The sequence below is a fragment of the Fusarium coffeatum genome, assembly GCF_003316985.1.
Source record: "Fusarium coffeatum strain FIESC_28 chromosome Unknown BRIP53273_contig_77, whole genome shotgun sequence".
Taxonomy (NCBI): domain Eukaryota; kingdom Fungi; phylum Ascomycota; class Sordariomycetes; order Hypocreales; family Nectriaceae; genus Fusarium; species Fusarium coffeatum.
This window is the reverse complement of record NW_022157873.1, coordinates 230,559-255,053: the sequence shown is the minus strand read 5'-3', so window position 1 is coordinate 255,053 and position 24,495 is coordinate 230,559. Positions and strand designations below refer to the sequence as shown.

Sequence of the window (24,495 nt, the reverse complement as noted above, 5' to 3'; positions counted from 1 at the left end):
GTTCACACCTCTAAGCCGAAACGCGCCACCAACCAAGAGTACCCAAACTGTCTCCTAATTCGCCGATTCTACGCTTGACCCCAGTATAACGCTGAACGTGGAATCCATCGAATCCAGGTTCCCAGTTCAGTTCAGTTTAGCCCCCCCGGCCCCTCCCCTCTCTGCTCATTTTCGGGGCGTTTAAAAAAAACTTGACTCCTCCGAGTAAAAGAGCCGAAATAATCTCGTCAGACTGTCAGCATTGAGAAAACGGCCATTGCTCATTTGTTTTTTTGGACCACAAAGGCGGGAAGTCTTGATTTCTGATACCCCCTGGGCAGTAATCAATTCGTCACCCCCCAAAAACGCTCACTCGCACTCGCGCTTTCTCCCTTTGGATTCGTATTGCCTCTCCTGCATTCTCCTGTCTCCACCAGCCGCCTGTTCCATCTCATCGCTCATCCACACACGCTATTGTGAGGTGCTACTACTGCTAGGTACCTGCTACCTGCTACTACTGGGCTGCTCCTGCTCCCTCTTTCCTGCACCTGCACCTGCACCAGCACCAGCACTTCTTGCTTTCTGCTTCTCTTCCCCAGCGGAAACGGCAGCCCCAATTCAGCATCCGGGCCATTTCCACACTCCGTCCTGGTTTCCAAGTCCACCTTACTCTCGCTTGATTCTCTCTTTCTCCCCCAGGAAACAACAACTCGCTCGCTCCTGCTTTTTCACTCATTCGTATTATTTCCAACCTCATTCTCGGTTTTAAATTCAATCCGACGTCAAACCGATTCTCATCTTCTCAGCCTCATTCCCGTAGGATCGCGTCCGCCCTCCTCTCACCCTGGCCTTCACTTGATTTTTTTGCGCCTCCGGTGCACGCCATATCATGCCTACGATTCCATGATTGAATATGTTGTAGAAGCATGTGTAAGTTCCATATTTATTCTTTTTGTCGATTCAACTTGACTTCTCTATTTCCTTTTCAGCGTCAACTCATTCGTTCGCTCTATGTCTTTCTGCTTCTATTGCTCATCCGTTCCTGCGGGTTCGAGGCCAAGAGCCTCGCATCATACCCCAGTCTTGGCATTCACGAACTGACATCGAATTCATCTAGCGCTCACCGAGATACGAAATGTCGTGTATGTATTTTACTTGATCTTCTATCATCTCCAGCCGTTACGCCGTCGTTCACCATCGTGGCCATTGTCGTCATCACCGTAGCTGGCGTGACACTCACGACTACGCCGCTCTCACCTCCCCACTATTACAACCTCAGCGAACAACGACGTCGTCTACTAAAAACTCCCGACCAGACGGCACCGCTTTGCATTTTTTGCTATCACCCATGAGCATTGCTGACCAGCCTCGCTAGCCTCCTGTTTAGTAACCCAGTATGGAGCGGCGCAAGCACGGTTCCGTCTACAATCATTCGGAACCTTACGGCTCTCTCAGTACGTCCACGTCACTGGGACTTCGCGAATCGATCGCGCGGAGGTACCTCTATCGTCAATGTGGCTTTGGCTTACCGAATGAAAACAGTCCGACATAGCATATAAGGAGCGCATTCCCACTAACATCACAACCCTAACTACCACCAATGCCGATGCAAAAGACGGTATTATCAACGGCCTTCTATACGTACCCGACCTTGACAACGATCGTCAGTGCGACCGGCAGCAGTACCAATTCATCCCTCGAAATGTCACCCGCCGAAACAACCTTCCACCACAAAATTACAACCTTATTGCCCTCGCTCCCTGGTTCAGCATCGACTGTACCTTAGCTTACCTCGCTTCTGCGCGTGTCGACCCCATTCGCGCTTTTATCTTTTATAAACCTAACAATTCTTCGAACCAGCCTCAAGATGCCGACTCACCTGTTTGGAATCTTGAGGACGGAGGGCAATGGATGACCCTCAACAAGTATCCTATCTATGCCATTTCGGGCCAAGAAGGTCAGAATATGATGAACCAACTGAGTCTTTATTCTGGCAGTGTGGATAATGTTCCTTACGGCGACAACATCAGCACAATTTACGGCCCAAACCCGAGAGATTATGTCCGTATCTGGACCGAACTATCCGTGGAGGATGAATCCGACATCCCCCCACTATGGGCATTCTTTCTCATCGTTATTGGTGCTCTATTAGCTATTTTCGCTTTCGTATCGATAACCATGCACCTGGTACAAAGACGACGCCGAATATCGCTTCGAAAACGAGTCGAGTCCGGCGAAGTTGATCTAGAAGCCATGGGTATCAAACAATTGACAGTACCCACTTCCCATATCAATAGTTTCCCGCTATTCACTTATAACGCCGATCCCGAATCGATAGCACCGCCCCCGACGCCTTCGTCCACACGCCGCCATCGAAGCACTCGAGGATTCGACCAACAAAGCGTTCGATCTGGCGTGAGTGTCAGAAGCAAGCGATCCGGTATCGGAACAACTGGCGATAATGCTGCCACCAACTTCCAACCCAGTTGTCATATTTGCCTTACCAATTTCGAGCACCGAGTAACGATCATTCGAGAGCTATCATGCGGTCATATTTTCCATCCGGAGTGTATTGACGAGTTCCTGTTGAAGAATAGTTCTCTCTGCCCAATGTGCAAACATTCTATGTTGCCTAGGGGCTACAGTCCTAGAATCACCAATGGCATGGTCCGTCGAGAGCGCGCTCTTAGTAAACTACGCCAAAGAGTTGATCTTGAAGACCTTTCTGAGGAAGCCGACAACACCAAGATGAAGGATTGGGGCAAGCGAATCTTCAGAACCTCGACATCGCCCTCAAGACCTTCCTCTGCGCCTTTGGTTTCCTTGAAACTTCCCACGTTTATGCGACGACCTGCCGAGCCTGCTACAACGGGACAGCAGGAAGGAGTAGAGACAGCACCGACGCCCTCCACCACCCCCGCAGCACAGCCTGGAGAACCAGATACAAACACCCAACCGCCTGCACCAGCCAAGACCCAACGAACAAGACGACCCAAACCCAAGCGTTTGAATATGCTCCCGACCCAGCCAGAGAATGCAGAATTGAGTACAGAGCCAACGCCGCGACGTGGAAGTCCTTCTTCGTTTGCACGACAGCGTATGCGCGAAATTGCAGCCAAGAATGCACCCTTTGACGACCCCGACTCTCAAAGGGCAGTGTGTAAGTCAAATTTAATATAACGTAACATTCACAGACTGACATAATCAACAGGGCTGCGAGCACTCTCAAAAGTTTTCCCTGGCTATTTTTAACCCATTTCGGAGTATTTTCAAAGTTTGGAGGCATCTCATGTTGCATTTACTGGACAAGCATGGCTTTTTGGCGTTTTGTGTCATGAATAGGTTTTAAGGATATGGACTGATACCATGGACGGCAATTGTTTTTCACGATTATTACTGGGATTTATCGGTGCATTGGGTAGGCATTAATGAGGCGTTGGCTCGGTTTACGAGAACTGTATATACAACCAGTGTCAAATTTAGCTGTTGAACAGCGGGCCAACGGTGGTCACCGTTGGCTCTTATGGCGCATTACAACGGGAAAAGATATATAACATGATATCAGGCAATGTTATAAGACGATGGCTAGATGCCCGTGTGGGGAATCAACAAATCATTGATCGAGTAATATACCAGGTGAAACTAAACGAAAAGGATACAAAAGCCTGTGTATTCTGAACCCGAAATCATTTCCTCTGACAGCCAACTGATACCCATCTCGGGTGAACCTTGTGTTCTGCCCATTCTTTGTAACCACCATAGTCTAAGTTAAGTACGCCTCCAACACCCTACAAGAAATGAGAGTATCAGTCTCCCTGTTTCATACAAACTTGAACATATGTTATCCAATCTTGTCCACATCACTTTCCTTGCCCCTCAAGTAGCGGCTCGTTGCGCACTCCTCCTCTGGCTAATGCATCTCGTACACGATCATTTTCAGCAGCACGAATCCTGCTTCTTGCGTCTTCGAGGCGCTCAACTCCCCGATCGATAGTCTCAATATGCACACTCAGAGGGACAGGAGTGCTTCCACCAATGCTGTTGCGTAAAACTTCGGGCTCGGCCACTCGATCGCGAAGGTCTCCAAGACCGGCTTGGATGCTCTCTAGCTCAAGAATAAGTGCGTTGACCTGCGCAACTGCTGAAGAACGCTGCGTATCGACCTGGCGTAGGAGAGCGAGTTGGCGTGAAAGGCTGTTTAGTTGGTTCGAGTTGGCGCCGACAATCGTCCAGATGTTCCAGAGGATGTTTTCGCGGCGAGATGCTGTATCAGCAGATGAGCGTGAGCTGATGTCGTAGATAAGCATTAGGTGGTCCTCCGCTTTCGTGAGTAAACGTAGAACGGCTTGCGCTTCGAGTATCAAAGTCGATATACGGTCTGAAACCAGAGCCGTGTGCTCAATGTACTTGTCAAGAAGAACGCGCTCGTTGAAGATGTGTTCGGTAGTTGGCTGGAAAGGATGGAAGAGCCAAGATGCCCAGCCGAGGATCGGAGATGGCGAAGATAGCGCAGTCGCATCATCTGCTTCGGGGCCCAAGGTATCGAGATAGCGAGACGTCCAGCGATTGATGCTTATGACGGCGTCAACGGCCGAACCAACATGAGTATTGAATTTCTGCAAGTCAGCAGCTGTTTGTCGCGCTGTATCCACATAGCCATCAAACTCAAAGAGAAGCTCATCGCGGGCCTGGAGATCGCTGTGTCGCACAAGGCTGCGAAGGTCCCGGATAGCCGTTTCCGACCGTTTCATTTCAAAAGGTAAAGATACGCCATCAGAGCTTTTTTCGAGGACCTGCTCGAACTTGGATTGCACGTTCATGAGATCGTCGAACTCGACAGGTGATCCATCGCTACCGGGTGGCACAATAGAATCTGGAGATGGACAAAACGGAAGGTTGAGAATCGATGCGCCTGGGATACGGCAGATCGGTGAAAGAGATGCGGCGATGGAGCGAGTTGCCATATTCTGCGCAATAATAAGGCCGCCAAAGCAGAGGTAGATCGACAACAGAATCGCAAAAGGTTTCTGCGCATAGCTAAACGCAAGTCCAACGACGTTGAGGAACCAACCGAGGGTATTGTAAATCGCTGAGGGAATGCTCTGTGCGAGTTGCCCGCCAACTGTCGGTGGCGCTGCATGGCGATATTGACGGCGGTAGTAATCATCTTCAGCGTCGGATCTCATGCGCCCCATTCCCTTCTGTCGCGAATAGTTTGGTACTTGTGGGTTCCCCCTCCTTCTTACGCCCTCATCGCCGCCATATCCTATCCCCAAGCCTCTTACCGTCTGCTCACTCCTAGCACTTCCCTCATATGAGGCATCTAAACGAGGCATGTGGAACTCTGGATCAGGCGTTCTAAAGACCCGTTCTCCGCTTGCGCTTACACTTGCGCGAGAAAGACTTGGCCGAAACGGTTCTCGGAGGATGATTTGCTCGTCGTCCGGGTCAGCGCCGAAGTCGCGAATGCTGTCTTGCGAAGCAAAGCCGATGGTGTCTTGGGAGAAGGGCTGAGAAGGAAAGTTTCCAGAAGACGTAGGTGGTGGTGATTCTTCACCAAGCGATGGAAGAATACTCGTATCAAAACTGTCGTTCTCTCCTTCGACAAAGCGCCACGAGTCTTCAGGTCGAAGCTCACGCTTGCGCGTAGTAACCATTGTTATCCACCGCCAACACTCGAGTACAGTCGAGTCGTACAAGAGCGCGCGTCACTGTAACGTCGCCCCAGGTCAGATGTTATCTGATTGCAACGCCTGGTCGCATTAGATAGGTATGAGGGTAGGTGGAATCGTCGTAATTTATGTCGAGGTTCTAGCGACTATATGCGCCAGCGTTATGAAACGTGAATCTCTGACGGGTGTCGTGAAGGCAGCAAGAGCTAGGACTTATAAACAATGAGTCATGTAGGCCAAAAAAGTAGATTCACGCCAAAAAGTGATTGTGCACGATTCGTGAACAGGCGTCAAAAAGAGGTCAATGTATCCGTACGGTAAGTTTGATGAATGATGCAAGAGAGAGTTTGGCGGCGTCAGACATAAAGGTGAGAGGCAAGGTGAGGTCACTAGGTACCGACCGAGACCGAGTCTTGGTGGGGAAGAGGCAAAAGACCCTTGCTAAAGCTGCCTTAATTAGTGTCGGCCAATAGTGGGGCAATAGATAGAGAGAAACTGACCAAGACAGATCCCGTGGTCGGGTTTTAGTCTAGGGTATCAACGGTCATGATTTTAGACAGATGTCAATTAACCCAATTGGAGGCTGGCTCTTGTGCGTTATTAACTAAAGTTGGGCCTTAATCATAGGTGTCTAGAGATTTATAGGTTAGGTTGTGATAAGTGAAGCCTGTAAGCACAATCAATGTTTTCTTGATGGCCGGGGTGAAGGGTAGACACAGCACATCATATTCATACCAATTAGAATGGTTACATCAGTAGAAAGTATTCGACAAGACCGCAAAAACTAACTGACAAAAGACCCAAGACTTCGTCAAGGATCATGTCATATCCCAAACTCCTACTTTTTAATCATACCATTACGAACCAAGTTCTATCCTCCCCTCTAATCAAGAAACCCCTCTATGTTCTCGTCTTACCTCCATTGTGCCTCAGTCTTTACATGGGGAGACAACGTTCCTGATCTACCATCGCTGCCCTCTGCTTCGATACTGTAACTCTGGAAAGATTCTCCTGAAGTTGTGGCCACCACAGATGATGCCGACCCATCACTGAAGCCCTGGGGTAACATCCCTGGCCAAGGCATACCTGACTGCGCAGCATACTCTGGCCAAGGTACCATATATCCCGCTGTGTTCGACATGTACCAGAGAGGTTCGTACGTATGTGATAATGAGTGTGTGCCAGGAACGGTTGCCATGGCTGGGAACTGCGCTGCGTGCGAGGCTCCGTGCGTAGCACTCATTAGCATATCCTCCAGAGTCTTTAAGAGCGTCTTTGATCTGGACCAGAACTTGCCAGACTCTTTAAGGTTGTCCAACAAAAAATCAGCCCTTGATCTGTGATCGGGACTGGCGGCAAGAGGGTCCAGTACCATCTTCAGGTAGGGCATACAGGACGGAGAAAACTTCTCTGGCTGGATGTGGACGAAGAGTGATATCAAGCGCAACGACGGTTGAAGAGTGTGCGGCAGTAAGACGTTTGGTTCTGGGGCCACGCTACCATGTGAGTGACCTCCATATTCCGAGTGCCTACTACGAGCGATCTCTGGAGCTTCGGTGTTGGAGTGAATCTGGAGACTTCGCATATAGGTTAGTTGGGATTGAATAGAGTTTAGGATTCAACAGTCTTACCCGTACGAAAGAGCCAACTGTAACGTTTTTTGTAAGTGACCGAGCCAATCTTGGGTTAGGAGAAACACTTACAGCATGATATATTATCATATCGACCATCCCATCATCGTCCACACGGTCTATCCTCGAATCTTTGAGACTTAACCTCCATGAAGTAATACGTTGGTTCGTCTCTTCAAGTGCATCCAAGTTTAACTCAAAGCCCTTGAGAAGCGATGCCACATAATGGTCGTGAATTTCCATGAGACCGACGAGATAGGCCCAAGAGGAGTGTTGGTGAGGTGGGTTCTGAACGGGGAATTTCTACACGAGTTAGTCTACGATACGCATCGTCGTTACTTGATACTCACGCCGTCCTGGCACTCCAGGTACTCCCGCTCTCCACAAGGCAGCTCTGGACACCCATTCGATTTTGTTAGGTATAGAAGTTGACGACCTGAGGCATCTCTCATGTCTAGTAACATCTCGTGAATGTATAACCCCCAGTACGTTCGACGACACGATTCAGCAATGATGCTATCATGTTCATCGGCATAGCTTTTGTGCTGAAGTCCAAGCTGTAGTGCATATTCGCGAGCCTGGCCGAATAGATAGCGATAAATACTGTTTTCCTCGCCGAACGAAGCAACGGATAAGGATAGAAGTGCTTGCACAGACCAACGTGTTAAAGGAAGAGGGCCCTGGAACATCCCGTAAGCTCGTTCCCACAACGGCGTGCTATCTGTGCTGGAGTATAGAGAGCCAATGTAGTCGACTGTTGCTTCAAGAAATCGCATTTCAATCGGTTCTTCTTGTAAAAGCTGTTCGTAAGTCGGTTTTGGTGGTAGCCACGAATGTGCGACATGGAAATTGGCATAGTACAGATCCAAGAGACGCATCTGGCTGCGAAGGGGGTTATCGATACTCGGAGGATTAGGCGAAGGTGTACTCTCCGTTCTGGTGTCTTGGTCTGTCACCGAAGCCTCATCCTTGATCATGTTGCGTTTCTTCGGATCGCGAATTCCTCGCCGTGACTTGGCATACTGACATACTTTCCCATCGTTTTTGCAGCGTGTACAGGAGGGCATGTACCCATCACACCTAGAGTGCTTGGTACGGCATTGGATGCAAGCGATAGAAGCACGATGCTGAGCACTTGAACGCTCGGGTCGGTTTCGCTTCTGGCCTGAGTCGAGTTCAGCCTTGACTGAAATGTCGTCTTGTGGTGAACCTGCCATTGTCTGACCGACAGATAGACCGAGTGTTTCGAGGGAATAACGAGGAGGAAACTCGAGGTCCGGGAATACCTCTATTTGTTGGCAGATGCCTACAGAAGAGACAGTTGTGCGGGTCAGATTCAATAGAGGGTGTCGTGTGGTACCGAATTGGGACTGTTTGTCTGGAACCAACAATCGGCACGGGTCTGTGTCAAGCATCAACGCCATAGAGTTGATGTATATAGATGAAGGGGTAAGTTAAATATAGGAGCACGACTGGTGTTAACAAGAGTTTAACACGAATAGGCGTCGGCCAACAATAGGAGCGTTTGTGCATAAGGACTGATCGTCAGGACCAAACAAAAGCAAATGCCCAATCGTACCATGGCTGCAAGAATGGAACATGAGTTAGATGTGAATCTCAAACAATGCTGCAATGTTAACCTGTCACCTTGTGGTGTTGGCTGGTCGGTATGTGGCGTGGATCTGGCTCCCGGTCAAGGACTAGACAGTGGACGATCTAACAAAAACGTCTGGCTACATATTCATGTTAGGTTGCCATTGGAGGATATTAACATAACCTCTGTAAAGTGGCAGATGATCCTTGGAAAGTAGCATAGGGCTGTTGGCCCTGTCTTATGCCTCCTTGCTGTTCGCGAGGACCATTATGAGTATGAGTTGTTCACCACTAATTTGATGAAGTCTTGGTATCTCTGTGGTCTAGACACTGAGTAGATGGCGCTCAAGACCGAGATAACTTCATCCTGACCAAGCTCCTGATTGAATCTGTATTGCTTGATACTGTGTAGAGATGTTGCGTATGTGTAGCCCTAGTACTGAGCCCCATCGAAGCAACCATCCGGAGCGGGCCTTGCAAACGCTCCCGCCTACTTTAATCAGTAGACAGGGCTGAGCAACAGATTAGAGTTACTACAAACAGCCATCTTGTCTCAATAGGGGCCAGCTCGACCTCTGATTGTTTGCAAAGGGCTCCACAGAGAAGATTGTGCCTGGCTGCCGGTTGTGCAGTACGTAGGTATGAACAAACGGCTCTGATGCGTGAGAGCGTTGTAGGAAGCGGGCGGGTGCAAACATAAGACATTCCGGTGCTTTTTATTGCTTTTTTTTTCTCGAATGAGCGAGAAAGAGAGAGACATGGGCGCGACGCAGTAATGTAGGTAAAGTAACGTAACTCTTCCGGCGGTTGGTAGCTACACTTCCGGCTCCCAGGGTTTCGGGTTTCGGGACATAGATACGCGCATCCAACTGGCTGTATGCAAGCCATCGGAGATGGCAAAGAGGCCCCTGCTCGATATTCCAATACGTACTGACTGTACTGTACTGAACGATCTGGGTTTTGCCAAGGGTTGATAGGTGAGATAGTTGGTAAGGGTGGCTCGTTTCCCCAGAGCCTGGTTGTTGGTTCGTTGACGATACACGACGCTTTGAGAAAGGAGGTTTTCTTAGCTCATCGCTAGACTGATGATAGTTCCAGAAGCAATAGAAGCTTCCTTGTTGAAGGCGTTTTCAGTGGCAGTTGAGCCGCACTTGCCGTCCTTGGGTTTGTCTGTGTGACTTACACCGTTACCTGCTTGCCCAGCGGCTCCTGCCACTATCGAGACCCAAGTAGTCGAATGCTTATTGGCCGAGGGCTGAAGCGGGTCCGGGGTAATCGGAGGAAAGAGTGAAGGAGACGGGAGGGATTTTGGGGGCAGGAGTGATCCAAGCACAAGACAAGACAAGCTAAGACTAATAAGCGATAACTCACATGAAGTAACCAAGACAAGACCAAGAACACAGGTTCAAAGGGAAAATCCTTGGATTATTATGCATGTGCCATGTACCTAGGTAGGTAACTGAAAGGGGTCGAGGCACGGTAAAGTAACCGATCAGGCACTGTAACACCTCGGCTTCTGTTGGACGACCTCCCCCGGGATGGGACCCCGACCTTGTCGTCATGGGTCCGCCTAACCCCAGATACGATACGATGCGCCGAGGTACGGCGCGCTTCCTTTTTGCTTAAACATACAACGAAGCTCACACCAACAACCGCCCAAGCCCAACTACCAACCGACCGATCGAGCCCCCATCGGTTAGACATACAGTATCTTACCCTCAAGCGGTCCCTCACATGCACAAAGTCAAATGACCGACTCGAGCTTCGCACAAGCCCAGCGCCGCGTCGCTGCGCGTCGACAAACCCGTGAGGCCGAAGCCGCTGCTCGCATCGCTGCACAGCGACAATCATCTCGACCCAGAGCCAACCTCGAGCGCTTACCATACCCCTTAAATCGCATCGGATCTGCTTGGGATGCCGTGTCCACAAGGGAGGGCACGCGCCCTGCATTTCGAGTAGGACAAGTCGACGCCGAATTGCTTGATGTAGAGCTGTTGGACATCCTGAAAGACCAGGTTTCTGAAGGCCTAAAGTATTTTGGTGGAGGACATCTGCACGATGACTGGTCAGCTGAAATTATGTTGGCACTAAGAGCTGTCCTTTTTAAGCTCACTGTCTGGGATCATGATGCGACATACGGTGCGGCTCTTCAGAACCTCAAATATACCGACGCCAGGAATGACGGACTTATCTTGAAAGCGCCCTCAAAGGCGCAAAAGTCTGCTTACGGCCTGATCACAGTCTTTGGAAATTACGCCTGGAGGAGATGGGAGGATTGGCTTATGGAACACGATGATGGCTACGACGAGCCGAGCCCTCGAGTGAAGCGACTCTCGAAATTGACCTCTGCAGTGTCGACTGTCCACTCAGCAGCGGCTTGTGTCTCATTTCTTGTTTTCCTACTGCACGGACGGTATCGAACGCTTCTCGACAGAGTTCTAAGGATGAGACTTGCGCCACCCACAAGCCAAGTAAGCCGAGAGGTTTCATTCGAATACCTCAACCGTCAGCTTGTTTGGCATGCTTTCACCGAGTTTTTGCTTTTTGTGCTGCCTCTGATCGGCATCCAGAAATGGCGACGCTGGCTCACCAGGACCTGGCGGAAGACCAAAGACATTATCAGGACTGGACCGCAGGAAGAGGGCAAGGCGAATGGTGAATATGCATTCCTTCCCGAGCGGACATGCGCGATTTGTTACCAGGACCAAAATAACGCAACTTCGGAAAACGAAGTCATGGCGGCGGCAGCATCCAGTGGTGTTATCGGTTCAGCACAGACAGATATCACGAACCCATATGAGACAATTCCTTGTGGGTGTGTATACTGTTTTGTATGCTTGGCTACCCGGTTGGAGAGGGAAGAAGGCGAGGGCTGGACCTGTCTGCGATGCGGTGAGCATGTTAAAGAATGCAAGCCCTGGAGTGGTGGGTTGGTAGAGCCGTCTGCGAAGCATGCTTCAGCAAAGACAGTGGCTTTCTCAGACGATATCACTGGAGGCGTACTTGTAGATGAACAAGATGACCAGGATGAGCAAGACGGGGAATCATTAGTAGAGAGCCTGAGCACGACATCGGAGCAAGGCTAGGATAGCGGCTGACTCAAGCGTCGCTGAGCCTTTATGGCGTTTGAGTATTTATATCTTGTAATAATACATGAGAATGTAGCTACGCCATTCTTTTTATACCCTTCAGAGCCAGACTGCTTGTTCGAATATACCGCAATGGTTAAATCCAAGTGCACTAGATCCCTCTCTCTTTACAATGATACATAATTTGTTCCTGGATGCTAGATGGCCGTTCTGGTAATCGCCCGGACCCTTGGATGAGCCGAAATCTTTGATGCACGACAATGACAGATCTGATAAGATCAAAAGTCTCACAAAGAGGATGCAGTTAGTGGGCATCAAGTTGCTTGCATTAGAAGGACCCTGCAATTGTCTGCCAGATGTATCCACTGAAGCCCACTCAAAGAGGGTAGCGCGCGTCATGCCAGGAAATAGGAACTCGGACCCCTGCACGGATTGTCAGGCGTGAGTCGCACCTACCTAGCCCGACACTTAGACAAAACATTACATTTCCCACTCAACGATACCGACTTTTGAATCCAAGGGCTTTTCTTTCTTTCTTTTTGTGCGTTGTCGAAATCGCGGTTTTCCAGTGCTCGATAGATACAACCGCGAACTTGATACAGAAACACGATAATACCTAGATAACCTCGAATACTCTCGATGTAGCCAGACATCACGACTCGATCACACCGACTTCCTTCCTCCATCCCATGCCCAGCTTCTTTCAGTTCACGCAGGGCACCGAGTCGCATGTCCGTCCCAACGACTCGGCCCCTCTTCTAGGCCGTTTCCGCGCTGTTCCTCCTCGCCCTGGTGCCGTCGCCCGTCGGCGCAGTCAGCTTGGCCTCTTATCGAATACCGCTGAGAATCGAGGGAGCGTGCATATTCTTGGATACGGTGCCTTTGATGCGCATGCCGACGGGGACACAGATGATAGCGACTACGAGTTTGAAGATGATCGGACTATTTGGCAACGTGCATGGCAACGATGGGTGTTGGATATTTGGGTCAATCCAAGACAGTCGGCGGTGAAGAGGGTGGTTGATAAGTGGTGGATTCGATATGCATTTCTGGTGTTGATGCCAGCCTTGTTGGTATGTTGCGCTGACATGAACAAATTGAGTTCAACTGACCCCTTGTCAGGCTGTTGCATGGTGCGCTATTCCATTTCCCCAATACAAAATTCCCAACGAGGACTTTGACGACGGAGACGAAGACAGTCTACCGGACGGACGTAAGGTACCTGGCCACGGAGCTGCGCGAGTCCAAGTCAACTTCTGGTTCTTTCTCTTCGTCTACTACAGCTTCTACAACCTCACCGCTCTCATCTGGATCACCAAGGTCTTCAACCTTTACAGCCTCAATTGGTGGCCACAATCCCTCGGCTTCCCACTTACAATGTCACTCATCGCTATCTTATCCATCGCTGTGCCGATTCCGATATACTATAACGAGGAGCTTCGCGATATTCTTCTTCACAACACAGCTTGGATCTCTTGGACATTCATTATCATGGCTTTACCCGTTACGATAGCCTTCATCATTCTCACCACAAACGAACGACATATCGGGCTCCGTCATTCCCTATCAGAGACCCAACGAATTTTCACCACGTCTTGGTGGACTGGAGAACCGGACACGATCAACGGTAGGGACCGTAGACGTCGAAATGTTACTGCAGATTTGTTTGAGGCCGATGTGACTCAAGTTGAACCCGAGCCGCGACCGCAAGGCGTTAGGATGCGCAGACGATGGCTACCAGCAAGCTTTGTTCGCTTTTTGTGGTTCTGCGTTGCTCTCTTTATTGGCCTCATGGCTTATGTGATCGGAGAGGCGTATGCTGAGATCTATCTTCGGACCTTACCACACAACACCTTGGAAACAGCGGTATACGTGTACGGCTGGGTTGCTACGGTGCATCTTCTAGACGCCTTGAGCGGTTGGGTTCTTGGCATCCGAGAGGGCGAACGTGTTGGAAGCTATCCTTTAAGTTGGATCTTCAAACTGTGAGTTTTAGACCTTCGGCTTGTCAGATTTGCAATTGCTAACATATTGGATAAGATACTTCATGCTGACTTATCAGATGTACGTTCGCGCACTATACGCCCGACTTCGTTCACCGAAACAGTTCATCACTCTTCAGATCATGTCGTCAACAGGCCTTGTTGTTATTACGCCTATCATGATGACCTCGTTTATGCACAAGACCCTGACTTTGCTGGGACTCAACGGACAGAGCTTCGGGTCTTATCAGAAGCTTCAAGTTCGCAACATCTTCATTCGGTTTCTTGCCGAAAACGTGTCCATGGTTGCATTCCTTGGAAGCATTCTGGTTTTGCATTTCGGTGCCAACAAGGATGTATACCCTTATTTCGCTTTCGACACCGAGGGCGATGAAGAGTACAATTTTGGCCTCACCTTCTACGCCTCGTCCGTGACGTGGGCATGTGAGCTGGTGGCTAGTCTAGTTGTGCGGGGTCTCATCCGACTCTGTTTCCAAATTGACGTTGGCCTGGAAGGGAAACTCGACTTGGCCGTTTGGCCGGAGCTGATGCCAACGTGCGTGGCAGTTATGCTGCATGTGTTGCAAAACATGTTATTTTCCATTATCAGACTGTCATTCCATTGAGTGGCGAAAGATACATCCTGGCTCCCGTTATCAACCCGGGGTACTCGTTCGTGCCCACTAACACGGAGTGAGGGTCGGAACGGCCCGAGAAAAGTTGCCGAGAGGTGCAGCTGTCGAGATAGTGCGCCCAATGATGCGTACTGTATCTGCGAGACCTACACAAGGTTGTGCTTTTTACGAGATTGCTTTTTGCCACTCTGGCTTTATCAATTGTCATTTCTGGTTTTGATTGTCTTAGGAGAAGAGCGGCTTGTTAATATGCATGCATGCATGGTTTGTCTTAGACCGAGGAGGAGTGCTCGTGGCACATGTAGATAGATACCCGTTAGAACGTTTTCCAAGAGTTCTTATTTTGTTTTCAGTTTAGCATTAGATACCACGACTGTCTACGAGCATAACGATTGTTAGTTTTAATAATTACTTTGAGTTGCAGCATTTAAATCTACTATCATAGAATGTAACCAGTCGGCTGATCATTACGAATTTAACGTCACATGTTGTAATGGGTTTGATGAATTAAGATGAACGTCTTGCAGATGTTTTCCTGGTTGTAAGCACTTTAGCTGTACTGACCTTATCACATATTGGAAGTGATAGAACAAGTCACTCATGACTGCCTCCGAGTCAGAACCTAGAGTGCCTAGTCCTCTGAACACAGAGAGCAAATTATCATTAGTCCCATGTCGAAATATAGGCAGCCATTCAAAAAGCCCTGTGGCATCGGTCGATCCTCAGATATTTGTTTGCCGAAGACGAGTTGCGCCTATACCATTAGTCTAGTCTCTGCACGAAAGTCATACTGGTACGACTAGACCCATATATCGAATCATGGCGACATTGCCTCTGGAGAAAGATGGAGACGGCCTGTATCGAAGCCTCGCGCCGAGCGGCCCGCAAAGACGAACACGCAGCTGCGGCTAATGCAAGTCTCAGCCAGTCTCGTTTCGCGGAACATGTACCACAAACGGCGGTGAACAATTGAACCTTATCAACAACCGGTCTATTAACAAAACCAAGAGCTGGATGACGCGGCAGTGTATGAGCAGCCGGTCAGCGGTTTCTGGAGGGGAGAGTATGCAAAACATTGGATCAAGAGCTGGGGAAACATGGGGCACAGCATATATAAGGCGCCACAATCATGGGGGTTGCCTGCCACTTACACGACAGAATATGCCGGAATGGTTAGGGGACATGATACAGAAGCCAAAGAATTCGATACAGAAGCGGCACGGCTGCAGATGCACGACGCAAACGCAGCAAAGTCCTGCATAGAATACAAGAAAGGATCCTAGGATCAGGGCTGAAGGAACAGATCGCAGCAGGTGTACGGGCTATTGAGGTTTGCGCGTAGGTGGTATTGGTGGAAGTGCCATGATCAGACATGCAATAGTGACCTGCAGAGAGCTGAAGTGAACATCTCAATTGTCCTTTGCTCCAATGATTGATGTGGATACACCATTATACGCACGAATCTAAAAGTACCTGGCTTGTATATCGTGTACGTTGTGTTTCCCATCCGCATCTTCATCTGCACAGATCCGAATTGGCTGCAGAGGTGGTCTCGGTGAGGTCCCCCAATATCATAAATGAAAATGCTATATTAAGTGACAAATAGTAAATAATGAGCCGGAATGCCAACTAAGCTGATAGGACATGACACATTGTAAGCTGTGGTGAAGGCACGGATATGTTATCTTGATAGACACTGTGCAACATTGATATTGTATGAGTTAGGTCACTTGGTTCGACATAAGGTAGCCATCAGTAGCCCCCGTTGCTGTTACATAGTTCACCTTCATGCAAGCATGGACTCAGGCAAGATAAGTCACCAAAAGATCATGGGCTGAATAGACTGGTTGTTGAATACCACGACATAGGCCGCTGCTGGGAAACAGCACAACAGAAGAGGCATCCCACCTAAACATCGTAGCTGTGCTGCCTGAGTTGTCAATCGGCAGATTCAAGCGATAAGCCAAGCATCCTGTGTGCACCACTATAGAATGGTGGTTGCTCGCTGGGCTGCATGTTGCACAGGTCAATCAGGCCCGGGGTCGGGCAACGGCAACGCAGTGGAACAATGATACTTCAGCAAAGAGTGGAGAGTTAAAGCAGACCATGGCCGCATAAATCCGAAAGCAAGTAAAGTAGTATCTAATGTAACAGATGCTGAAGTAAGAAGATGGATGTTTCTGAAGCACGAGTCAAACAATTGTTGGCCGAGGTTAGACTCCATTTATAATGAGACGTAGCATGAGAGAACCATAAGTGTTTTCATGAAAGATGGGCCTTTCACCCAGCAATTAGATGATAGGGAAAAGAGAGAAAGTGCTGGGCAAGCAAGTAAGAGCAGATTGCTGAGTCGGGCCATTATGGAAGGTACGTCGAATCAAAACCTTCTGGATGCTTGCTGTTAAGTAGCACCTGCTTTGTGCAGGACTTATACTGAAGCAATGGTATGAGTGCCTCTTTCCTGAACAAACACATGCTAGAACGGAAATAAACCCCTCGCATTAGGGAGCGAGTTTACGAGCCAGAAAAAGAAGGAAAAGAGGCTGGGGAACGAAGGAAGGAACCGAATAAGGACATTCTAGCCGCTTCTTTCCTTTCTTCTTGGGAGTTGCCTAAAAAGGCAGGTTACTGAACAACCTCGGCCTCTAATTACGACCTCATGATTAAGTTTCTATCTCTCTTTGGCTTGAAATTTATATCCCAAAACCATACGAAGCTTCTTCTCTGGATTAAGCTGGACAACAACATTATATATCGCTTGAGAAGCTAGCTGCGATGGACGATGCCTAACAATAGTAGATACATAACATGTCAGCTGTAAAGTGGAGAGGATCGCTAGATTGGATAAAGAAGTTTATTAGGCGCCAAGCACCTGCCGGGAACCTAATCGAGAAAAGCAAACTGAATTATATTAAGTACTAACGCTCGTATCTCAGAACATGGCTGGTAGATGCTCTTCTGAGTTCTGTAGACATCTACCTAGGTAGTATCTTTGTATCTTCAAACGCTGTTGCCTGCTTCTCAAGCCTTATCCGGCTTTGTGCGTTATCTAATTCCGAGATCTTGTCTATCTTGGTCCCTTCTGTAGTCGGAAAGACTCCTAGCGTCTTACCAATGGGAGTTTGGGTGGTAGCAGGCCCGATACTGGGGTAAAGCAATTAATTGGGTATTAGTGTTAGGGTGTTCAGGGATGGAGGGATCGATAAAAGCCAACGGATCGACGCAGCCGAATGGGTTCGGATAAGGCATCGGAGTCTATGGAACGTTTGAATGTCCTTTGCAGCTGTTGCAATCACTGATCTTGACACAGAATAGAGAATAGAACACACTTGATCCTGTGCGATAGGTATCATGTTGCTTGTGCAAGGATCAATACGGACCAACCGTCATCTAACGGGGTCCATCGTGTGGCGGTTAAGTACGTTCGGGCTGGGACTGGGGCTGGGGCTGGTCCTGGTCCCGCGATCTAGAAAATGCATGTACTTAAATGGTACGAGCGTGAATCCTGGACCAGACATGTATGCACAGAGTAGCACCGGGCGACTGGCCGTGTTTCTCGACTTGTTTGGCTTACGTTTTTCTGAAACTTTTATGGCGAGAGGACGCGCGGTAAGAGCAATATATTGTGGTACTGTACCTGGTTGAGGTTGTTACGAGCCTGGATAATACATGTGGTCCACTGCTGCAAATAGTCCGATTCGTGTTCAACCTCTATGAGGAGGAGGGTATAACAGAGCGCAATTCTCCAATGAGAGAATTCAACAGAGGGTAAAGTTGACGGTTAGCATCCGATATTGTATTCGTACACTCCGATACAGTAATCATGCATGCATGCATCCCGCGGAGCATGCATTGATTGTGGTGGAAAGAAGGCGTTTGACATGTCGAATTATCACGCAACTGGCTTTCAAGACAAGAGTGTTTCATGATGGTACAGCGAGCTGAGAACATGGACCATTTGACTAGCTACTGGTAAAGCAGGGTTCATAGTCAGAGGTATGCCTGTATGAAATGCATTCTCTATTTGGATATGCCTACTTTTTTACACATGAGCCGGATGATTGGTGTTCATTGAGTCATGCAAAGACTAATACAATGAATCGTTGATATCACCTCACCGGGCCCGCTTGACCGCCGGCTTTGCTTATTTTTCTATGATGAGATTGTGTCTTTGTTAGACTGATATTGGTCATGATGTATTTGTTAGTTTTTACTGTTCAGGTGAGATCCCTTCTTTCACAGACTGCCACAATGAACAACCGACACCACAGACGGGAGATAGCAGCATGTGGACGTTGGTGACATGCGCGAATCATGATACCTCCGCAGTACTTTGAAGTCTACTTTAGGCACTGGTGGCCCGGGGGTTTAATGGTGCGTGCTGGGCATTGATTACCAGCGGGCCATACGGGCCTCTGGTCCCCGACTCAGCGGCCGAATTTTGATGGAATCCATGACTGCTAGGTAACGTTAGGAATTTTCTGTATCGAGGTTAAAAAAAAAAAGTTAACAAAATTTTCCCCTCCCCCACCTTGGACTGCACCCCTACAATCGAAGCCCTGTCGGGTTTCCCCTCCCCCTCGCTCCCAATCACTCAAATCAATCGTGCTTGCCTTGCCATACCATGCCATTCCCCCACCAAGCCCTGAGTGCCTGCCTCGTTTCGCACGCCCAAATGAGCAAGAAGTGAGCACTATTGCTCGACTGGGGTTGCACCCCTCCTGCCTCATCACAGTGAATCCGTCTTGCGACTGCACCTCGTACAATTGTAGCTACCGTAGTTCCTTCTCAGCCGGATCAAACCCAAGGTTGCCTTGTACCTGCCCATCATTATTCTGCCGTCAGGTACCAAAAATCAGCCAAGTATCTCACGCAGACGGAGCACGTACCTTCTTTGTACCTTCCCGCCTGCCACTTTCTCTCACTAAAACTATTGTGACTGCTTCTTCCGAAACGGCTTGACCACCGACCACCGACTACTTACCAGGAAAAAAAAAAAATCACTCCTTGTGCCTGGTAACTGCCTCCGCTCACCCTTCCTTCCTTCCTTCCCCGACCTGTACCTTATCCCTCGTCTCTTTTCTCCTTCCTCCCCTACCTAACTTACTTCTTTTTGCCGACCCTCCCACCCTTCTTCTACCCTGCCTCTCCCATCTCTTCCTTCTTCTTCTCTTCTTCCCTCCACAATGAGCTCTCAAGACCCCCTCAACTCTACCAACTCGTCAACGACAAACAACACTCAAGATGCCTCGGGACGACAGCCCTCCTCCGCCGCCGCCGGTTCCTCCGAACTCTCCGGTGCAAAGATAAGCCTCCGCAAGTCGCTGCGCAGCTTCCCCGACTTCCCTATCCCGGGAATTAACTTCGTCGACATTATGCCTCTCTTCGCCGACCCCGTCGCCCATGCCACCCTTGTTGATGCCCTCGAGCTCCAGATTGCCGAGGCTTTCCCTACCAAGCCCGACGTTATCGTTGGCCTCGACGCCCGTGGTTTCCTTTTCGGCCCTGGTCTTGCGCTCCGCCTCGGCGTTCCTTTCGCTGCTGTTCGCAAGCAGGGCAAGCTTCCCGGACCTTGCGTTACTGCCGAGTACATCAAGGAGTACGGCAAGGATCTTTTCCAGATGCAGGAGGACGCTGTTCGTGAGGGCCAGAAGGTCCTCATTGTGGACGATATCATTGCCACTGGTAAGTAGCTCTGTTCGCATGGAGCTTGTGTTGAACCGAGACTGACATGTTTTACTAGGCGGTTCTGCAAAGGCCGCAGCTGAGCTCGTCCAACAGCTTAAGGGTGAGGTTATGGGATACCTCTTCATTCTTGAAATCCCTGGTCTCAACGGGCGTGATAAGCTCGGTGCTCCTCCCACCAAGATTCTCCTTGAGGACGCTTAAGCGGGTTGATGCCGAGATTCCTCTTCCCTTTTCCCGCTTCCAGCGATAAAGCGATAGGTATTGGACCATAGATCGACGTCAGTCAAATCTTTGCGAGGCATGTGGTAAAGCGCATGTATGGAAACTATATTAGACTTGCGAAGTTCTCTTTTTGTCCTGTTTGTTTTCAACTCAAGTTATGGGTATGGTGGTGGTGGATAAGTTTTACAGCATTTCACTTATTTATTGAGTGAGGTTCATACTGGTTGGCGTTTTGTGGATGGATTTTTCACGATTCAACAACAGCAAAAGTCTTTCAATTTTACGCATATAGAATGGGGGGTCTAGGATACTTTGATATACCTATATAAAGAAAGATCTCAAACTACTAAGTAATGACACAATGATGGTGTTATTTGCATTTAGGAACGTTATTTGCATTTAAGAACAACTTGGTTACTATACTTCTAAATAGGTAGTAGAACTGGTCTTGATCATAATGTCCTGATAATATACTCCAGAGGAAGTCCAACTCTTTTATTTTGTCCACAGAAATGCGCTGCTCATGCAAAATTGATTCTAAGACACCACTAGTAAAACTCCGAGACATGCATCACGCTCTCCAGGTGTTATAAGACAATGGCGTTCTCTATCAGCATCCCCTGACTCTCTGCCAGGTACTTGCGCCGCATTCCCACACCTTTGGCCTCGCCAAAACGCGCATAGTCACCTTTGCCACCACGCATGAGAACCATCGGCACACCGTTGAGCCGCTCCATACCTCTGGGTGTCTTTTGTGCTACAGTTAAAAGGGGACGTATGAGGTCCTCGACACCTTCCTCGTCCTCATCCTCGTCAATGACAATGACAAGCTGCAACGCGTGTGGGGACGGTGAAAAGTTGGGGATACGCTCAAGCTTCTCACTGAAAGAGCAGCCGCCACGTCGAAGGACTATGATTTGGTGTTGTCGGGACGATGCCTCGGGCAGTGGAGCATCGCATGCTTGACCACCGAGGAAGACAGTGCGCCAAGGGAAGTTGGCAGCAGGTCTGCGAGAGTTGTAGCTTGGCGAGCCAGCCATTGGTGTGTCGACAATCGGCGGCATCGGGAATGCGCCTGGGCCGGTCGCCGTATAGGCCGACCACCGGAGCGTAGTGGGGCCGGGGTCGGTCCCTTCCGACTCCGGGAGGTCCGTATAAGCCGGTTCGAAGACGGAGCTCACGGCACGGAGCAATGACTTGAAAAGGGACTCTGACGGCAGTGCTGCATGGTTTTCGAGAATTTCACCAGATGCATTTACACCTGGAGCAGGTGCGGGTGCACTGGTATTCAATTTCTCGGGGGCGTCGAGAAGAAGGTCGATCTCAACCATATCTTTCCGTCGGAGGCAAGTGAAAGCCTCATCCTTGTAGTTTCTCACATGCTCTGCATGGAAAAACACATTCTCGTGTCTGCCGAGCTCTCGACCTGCCGCATGCGTAATTCTCCAAAATCCATCTTCTTTTCTGCTGCCTTGTCGCTCCAATTGCAGCCGCATATTGTCAAGATTGCGCACTGTTGGTCCATTGTGACTGTACCACACGAGTGAAGTACCGAAGCGAGAAACGAGAGAACTGGCTGTGTCACCTGGTGGGAACTCTATCCAAGCCAGCACGCGCTCAGGGGGTGCCGTGCATACACCATCTTGTGGCAGCATAGTTGGGGGCAACGTCCAGGGGAACATTGTGTAATTGGTTGTGGCTCGATATTTCGTTACAAGACCCTTTTTCTTATCAAAAACTTCCACCGGCTCGAGCGGCCCGTGTACGTCGGGGGTGTTGTGAAGATCGACGAATAGTGCGACACTGAACAAATCAGGACGAGCAGCTGTAGCAGAACCAGCAAGCCCTGGGACTGTAGGGACAGGACACGTGCGAGTAAAACTCTCATCCTCAGTATTATTACTGGCTGCTTGCTGTTTTGCCAAAGAACGCCACAGAGCAGGCTTCGAACGACTCCGTTTGGGAATGATAAGGGGATGGCCCTCTGTTGAAAAGACAAATGCAGCATCGACCTTGTTGAGCGGATGGTCGGGGTCGAAGAGCAGATACATATACTTTGTCGTTTCACCAAGGAAGAAACTCTCCATGCGATCAGATAGTTCACCTGTCCTGACGTCCTGAATGCCGGCCCAACCACAGGATGTTCGACATCGGCGCTCGATGTCTCTCAGCACCATTTCGCCAACGTGCAAGTACCACGGATCCTGCGTGGCACGGTATATGTAGTATGTTGACTCTATAAACTCAGGACGACCTGGCCACCAGCCGAGCCCCTGGTCAACGTTATTTTCACGAACTGACCATCTCTCGGGCAGGGCAGAGTATCGTGTCCAGAGCGCAGTATAAACAAGATTCGCTTCTATAGCTTCGTCGACCTCACCCGCCATAGCCAACAAACCCGGGTAGAAGGCTCCCAAACTGTCAATCCACATGGTGTAAGGTTGACCTGTGGTTCGATGGATATTGGAATAGTAGGGATAATGACTTCTGTCGGTATACAGATAACGTTTGACTGAAGCATGCGCTTGATGCCATGCATCTAAAAATGCTTCAGAGGTCTGCAATTCGGTGGGAAGAGGGGGATGTATGGTATTGGGATCAAGCCACTTGGTACTGGTCTGCCGATTGGTTGAGGTCTTGTTCGGCGTGCCGTGTCCTGACAGCAAGATGTGGCTCTTCAAAGCATATTCGAAGAAGCTGTCCATCCCTGCGCCGATTCCAGCATGTGGACCAATCCATTGTCCGCCTTCCGCATCCAACCCGTTGCCTACGAGGCCAATCTCACTCCTTCTGCCCCAAACCGCCCAGAAAGCCCGCTTAGCTGCTTGCTCAAACCGATCATCCCCTGACAGTCGACTCAAAACAGTAAACTCTAGAGTGAGACTTCCAGCTCCGGCACTGCACGTCTCTGTGATTTCTGCCGAGGATTCTTCTGGTTTGTCGCCGCCCATTTGACGAAACAGGGGAGACCTGGTGTAGAAAGGGATGCCGTGTCGGAGGTTGACTCGCGGGTATGGTATACCTGTATCTGTATAGAAAGCTGGAAGAAGCCGTTGTCCGAGATCGAGGGCCAGTCTTAGAAGCTGGCCATCGTACTTAAAACCATTCGGCCAAGCGATAGGTGCCAGTTCGAGAGGATCATCGGCTTCGGCCCTCCAAGCAGGCTCCACGGTATATCCAGCAATAGGCAGCTCACCTATGGCAAAGAGGTGCGCACTAAGAAGACCTCCTAATCCACGGATGACGGTTTCAAAGACCTGGACTTTGCTATCGAGATCAAATCCCATCGCCCGTTTGCCTTGCCCTGAAATACCTGGGCGACCGTCGCCATAGTATCGTACGAAATCCGCTATGCCGTCTTGGAAGTCACTCAGAGCATTTGGTCCTGTTCCCGAGCCATCTTCGGGTCCGCTTGCGAGTATCGCGAGTGTTGATAAACTATCGATGAGTGTCAGGGAGTAGTTCCCTAAGGCGTCGTTCAGTCCGATATGGGCGGGATTTTCTCGGTCTCGTGTAAGGGGTTGGCATGTCAGAGGTCGAAGCTATTGAGAAACCAATCAGTATTATGCAACCGACATTCCGATGTCCGACATACCTCATCCTCAGGAAAGGCATGCTCCATGTAGTTGTCGAAGCCATGATAAAACATATCCACGGTTTCTCGACGCAACCGCCCAAGGTGGTCTTGCCGCATTGCTTGAGCCGTCGTCCATGATAGCACAGCCCATGTCAGCAATTTGAAAAGAACCAGTAACATCCTGTCTCTTCGCTCATGAAGCCCAAGACTCGAAGGTGCTAGCCAAGGGGAAATGGCGCTCGATAACTGCAGGGCTCATCGGGGAGCGTAAAAACAAGCAGACAAGGCGGATAAACACCCGAGAATAGTTTTATGGAACGCCTTAAGTATGGCGCGCGACGGGCGCTCGGCGTCGCGATGTGAAGGTTGAGAAGGCAAAGCCGTTGTAAAGTCAAGATGATAGTTGTGTCTTGTCATCATACAGCCA

General features: G+C 49.5%; 7 protein-coding genes across 7 annotated transcripts; 4 read left to right on the top strand and 3 right to left on the bottom strand.

The window, feature by feature from the left end:
- Positions 1 to 1,375: 1,375 nt before the first annotated feature.
- FIESC28_03684 (uncharacterized protein) lies at positions 1,376 to 3,231 on the top strand (the record flags this gene model as incomplete). The annotated part of the gene is made up of 3 exons (XM_031157833.1): positions 1,376 to 1,433; positions 1,532 to 3,139; positions 3,191 to 3,231. 3 exons carry the CDS (start codon positions 1,376 to 1,378, stop codon positions 3,229 to 3,231), a joined length of 1,707 nt encoding a protein of 568 aa, XP_031018093.1.
- A 608-nt stretch (positions 3,232 to 3,839) lies between these two features.
- On the bottom strand, positions 3,840 to 5,636 carry FIESC28_03683 (uncharacterized protein; the record flags this gene model as incomplete). Its single annotated transcript, XM_031157832.1, has 2 exons — positions 3,840 to 5,180; positions 5,226 to 5,636. The coding sequence occupies 2 exons, from the start codon at positions 5,634 to 5,636 to the stop codon at positions 3,840 to 3,842; spliced, it is 1,752 nt and encodes a 583-aa protein (XP_031018092.1).
- A 928-nt stretch (positions 5,637 to 6,564) lies between these two features.
- FIESC28_03682 (uncharacterized protein) lies at positions 6,565 to 8,499 on the bottom strand (the record flags this gene model as incomplete). The annotated part of the gene is made up of 4 exons (XM_031157831.1): positions 6,565 to 7,228; positions 7,283 to 7,299; positions 7,355 to 7,585; positions 7,633 to 8,499. 4 exons carry the CDS (start codon positions 8,497 to 8,499, stop codon positions 6,565 to 6,567), a joined length of 1,779 nt encoding a protein of 592 aa, XP_031018091.1.
- A 2,124-nt stretch (positions 8,500 to 10,623) lies between these two features.
- FIESC28_03681 (uncharacterized protein) lies at positions 10,624 to 11,961 on the top strand (the record flags this gene model as incomplete). The annotated part of the gene is made up of 1 exon (XM_031157830.1): positions 10,624 to 11,961. The coding sequence occupies one exon, from the start codon at positions 10,624 to 10,626 to the stop codon at positions 11,959 to 11,961; it is 1,338 nt and encodes a 445-aa protein (XP_031018090.1).
- Positions 11,962 to 12,653: 692 nt separating this feature from the next.
- Positions 12,654 to 14,572, top strand: FIESC28_03680 (uncharacterized protein; the record flags this gene model as incomplete). The annotated part of the gene is made up of 4 exons (XM_031157829.1): positions 12,654 to 13,037; positions 13,087 to 13,949; positions 14,005 to 14,502; positions 14,557 to 14,572. 4 exons carry the CDS (start codon positions 12,654 to 12,656, stop codon positions 14,570 to 14,572), a joined length of 1,761 nt encoding a protein of 586 aa, XP_031018089.1.
- A 5,195-nt stretch (positions 14,573 to 19,767) lies between these two features.
- On the top strand, positions 19,768 to 20,470 carry FIESC28_03679 (uncharacterized protein; the record flags this gene model as incomplete). The annotated part of the gene is made up of 2 exons (XM_031157828.1): positions 19,768 to 20,266; positions 20,325 to 20,470. The coding sequence occupies 2 exons, from the start codon at positions 19,768 to 19,770 to the stop codon at positions 20,468 to 20,470; spliced, it is 645 nt and encodes a 214-aa protein (XP_031018088.1).
- A 608-nt stretch (positions 20,471 to 21,078) lies between these two features.
- On the bottom strand, positions 21,079 to 24,185 carry FIESC28_03678 (uncharacterized protein; the record flags this gene model as incomplete). The annotated part of the gene is made up of 2 exons (XM_031157827.1): positions 21,079 to 24,033; positions 24,087 to 24,185. 2 exons carry the CDS (start codon positions 24,183 to 24,185, stop codon positions 21,079 to 21,081), a joined length of 3,054 nt encoding a protein of 1,017 aa, XP_031018087.1.
- Positions 24,186 to 24,495: the final 310 nt, after the last annotated feature.